Below are 3,653 nucleotides of genomic sequence, written 5' to 3' on the forward strand. Positions count from 1 at the left end.
AAACCTGCATATTCTACCGGGATACCGACTCCATAGACTTTGAAGGACTTGGTATTCAACGATGTCATCAACATCATCGGTTCGTATTGACGATCTTGGAGATGAAGAAGTTAGAAGACTTGCTGAGAGACTTTCACGTATGAATATTAGTATGACTGGGAATGATACTAGTTCCAGTTTGGAACCACGTCATACTGTGTCCTGTATCTCCTTCCTTAGGAGTTTCTTGGGATCATCACGGCGACATACTCCTCGACCTCCTAATGCCGCTCAGAGTGATTTTGGTGTTGACTATGTGCTGGATAGGGATCATCCTCGTCAAGCAGTAGGGTCTGTTGCTAATCAACATCTGGCTCATGAGGGATCTCTTCTACATGACCAGGTTACGGTTGTCGATGATATTCACGAGAACGAAAGTAACCACCAACCTTTTCCACCTCATACCCCCCTTCCAGGTATATCAGGTGAGAAAGGGTTGGGGAATCTTCCGGAAGTGGATTCTTCGTTAAATAATTGGTCTGAGAAGGAACTGCAGAAGATGTATGATGATGCTATAAAGCGTTCTGATAAAGCACCACTCCCACCTGGAGGAGTGTATTGTGGTCGGAAAGACCAGAGATCTGTGCTTACCTTCATTCAGGAATGTGAGAGGACGCCAGCCTGGGATATTGGGTATGGTCCGAGTCCAGCATTTTTCCAAGGTGCCTATTTAGAACGGTGCCTTGGGAAAGATATTAGAGAAATTATTGTCAACATTGTGGACAAGCAGATGAAGGAGGGTGGTTATCGTGGGTATCGGAAGGCTATGCATCGTGCTTCTTATATCCGTAAAGAGCTGATAGATAGATTTCTCTCTGTCGACTCGAGAAGATTGCTTATCGACCGATGGGAACATATTGTGTGGGATACTAAGGAGGAGACTTTTGAGACCTTTTATCTGAGATTTGACTATATTCGAATGGCGATTGACGCTCAACGTGGTTTCCCCCTCACTAGAGAGGATATCGCAGATCGTCTATTTGCCAGCTTCGCTGATGATATCTGTGAAAATATCCTACATAAGTTTGGTAACTCTCCGACTTTGGAAGAGCTTATTGAGTATGGTAGGCGTCATAGTACTGTCCTATTACGTCGTGCAAGTAAGCGTCAAGGGCGAAGTACCGTGAATGCTATTGAGAGCCAAGCCCTTGACTATGATGATGATGACGGTGTTGCTGCTGCTATGCCGGTTGCTACAACGACTACTGATGCCACCACCAACACCGACAGGTTGTTCCTGACGAACTTATCGTATACCGCTACTGAGTCCGACCTCTTAAGTGCCTTTCGTTCTATCCTCAAGGTAGCGGGTGTAAGACCGATCTCTTTGAAGGTTTTTCGTGACTCTTCTAGTGGGAAGAGTAGGGGTATTGGATTGATCCAATTTGAGAATGCCCCGGAGGCTCAGAAGGCGCTACAATTAGTTAACGGTAAAGCTGTATTAGGTCGTCGTGTCTATGCTCGCCGAGATCGTGGATTTAATGCTGATGGCGGTGATAGGAAACGACGTCGTGTAGAGCAATCTCAGAGCTCTACACAACAGACTCCAGATATTGTTCGGCAAGTAAATCCACCAGCTGTTGCCGAAAGTCAACCACATTCCGACACATCTGCAAATGTGGTTAGTTCTGCTGAGGACCGTGATGCCCCTCCTGCTGATGAAGTAATAAAATCTAGTGCTGTTAACTGTGTAGAAGGAGGATTGGCAGCTGAGGACCTCAGCTACCTCAGCCTGAGGTAGCTTTGGGGAATTCGGAAGATATCTCCGTCTGCCCTTCGATAGATCTTCGTGGTCTAGAGCGTACTGATGGTGCTAGTATTGAGAAGCGTTTGACTAGTATCTCTGCTGAGATTGTGTCGTCCGATGGAACTACTATACCTATGAAATGGCTGCTTGATAGTGGCTGTGTGACTCATTTGGTATCATCGACGATTGGTGATGTACTAGGTAATGCCCGTCCTGTCCAACTAGCATCCCCTGTTACTCTCATCTTTGCTAATGGTGAGACGGAGAGAGTTCAAGAAGCACGTCAAGTAACTCTCAACTGTGGAGGAAGAAGCTATACTACAGATGTTCTTGTGGTTCGAGGTTTGTCCGTTCCGGCAATCTTGAGCTTACATAAATTAGCCAGAGATGTTGGTTTTGTTTCTTGGTTCTTGGATAGTGAAGGAAGTGAGACCTTGCAGTTGGGATATAAAAATGTGCTTCGGTTATGTTCTGAAAATGTATGCTCTGCTCAGCCAGTTTTTGTTGTTGGCTCTGTTGGTATTTGTGATTTGCCCGGTAGCCCTTTTGATGATCTTATGTGTACGGCTTGTCGACCAGGATTGCCACGGCTACGACCACCCGATAAAGAGGGTGGTCAGATACTGGTAGATCACGTTTCGACGAGCGAGGGTAATACTCGGGCTAGGGTAACTCTACCATGGTTGAGTTGCGACAGGCCGAAATCTTCCACCTCAGGACTCGGTAGAGCCGCTGCCGTTGCGAGAGATCAGGCTACGTGTAGGAAGCTCAAAAATATGGGTGGTACTTGGTACATGGACTTCTGCAATGAGGTGAACAATATGGTTAACTCAGGATACATACGGCCATTGACTACTGATGAGGTTGAGGAAGATCTACCAATAATGGCTGCTGTGACTGCTCTACGACCAAATCATAAAACTCAACCAGTGAGGGTAACTGTTGATGCTCGGGGCATCAATAAGTTCCTGGGCTCAGGTGATACTACTTTGCTGCGGCATGCTTTGCGTGCTATTCTACTACGTTTCCGTATGTGTCCCTTTGTGGCATGGGACGATGTTACCCGAGCATTCTTACAAGTCTTACTCTTCAGTGCCGATTGTAAGTACTTGAATGTGTGTATCGGAGGTCATTACTATCGTTGTCTAGTCCTTCCCTTTGGACTAGTAAATAGTCCGTGTAGTCTATGTTTGGTACTTCTGGATGTTCAGGAAATGTTGGTCCTCAAGTACGGCTCGGTCTCTCATGCGTTCCAATACTACATGGACGACCTTCTCTACACTTCATGGAAGTGGTCGGAACTTTTTGTACGTCGACAGCATGGACGTGAAATGCTGAAAAAGAGGGCTAGCATGCACTGTCAGCCCAGTAAGTCTGTTCTGGGGAGGGATATAGAGTATACTATGGAGAATGCCGCTGATGCACCTTCAGAGTGTTGGGATGAGGGCGAGGAAGTGTCGAGGACTGCTGAAGTGTCCACGTCTAAGCTTATGGAGGCAAAGCTCTGCACTCAGCTTGGTTATGTATGGGAGAGGTCTGACGATGTTCTATCAACTCGGCCAGTAGCTCTAAACAATGAGGATCTCAGTACGCGTCGTCATTGTTTCCATGCCCTTGGTCAGATGTATGACCCTTTAGGAATCAATATTGAAGAAGGAGCTCGTCAAAGACTGCTTCTGGGTAAGGTGGCACGTGTGACTGCTTCATGGGACACCAAAGATGTGCCCTACGATGTGGCTCACGATATTTATGCCCTATTCCGTTCATCCCCATTACCACAGCCACGTTTTGTCGATTTGAGGCAAGGATTTGCTGTATTTTGCGATGCTGCTGGTAATGGATGTATCTGTGCTGATGTTCGTGGTAT

At 46.5% G+C, this 3,653-nt stretch overlaps 1 protein-coding gene across 1 annotated transcript in view; it reads left to right on the plus strand.

Annotated features, from left to right (window-relative positions):
* Positions 1-139: 139 nt before the first annotated feature.
* Pmar_PMAR021275 (conserved hypothetical protein) overlaps positions 140-3,653 on the plus strand; it is a gene marked incomplete at both ends in the record, with an annotated part of 6,930 nt that continues 3,416 nt past the window's right edge. Inside the window, 7 exons of the mRNA XM_002774223.1 lie at positions 140-1,702; positions 1,762-2,073; positions 2,281-2,437; positions 2,504-2,566; positions 2,621-2,715; positions 2,998-3,154; positions 3,218-3,320. Of these exons, the coding sequence (XP_002774269.1) occupies positions 140-1,702; positions 1,762-2,073; positions 2,281-2,437; positions 2,504-2,566; positions 2,621-2,715; positions 2,998-3,154; positions 3,218-3,320 (2,450 nt within the window). The remainder of the gene's footprint in view (positions 1,703-1,761; positions 2,074-2,280; positions 2,438-2,503; positions 2,567-2,620; positions 2,716-2,997; positions 3,155-3,217; positions 3,321-3,653) is intronic.

Source organism: Perkinsus marinus (genome assembly GCF_000006405.1).
Source record: "Perkinsus marinus ATCC 50983 genomic scaffold scf_1104296958668, whole genome shotgun sequence".
NCBI classification, from domain to species: domain Eukaryota; phylum Perkinsozoa; order Perkinsida; family Perkinsidae; genus Perkinsus; species Perkinsus marinus.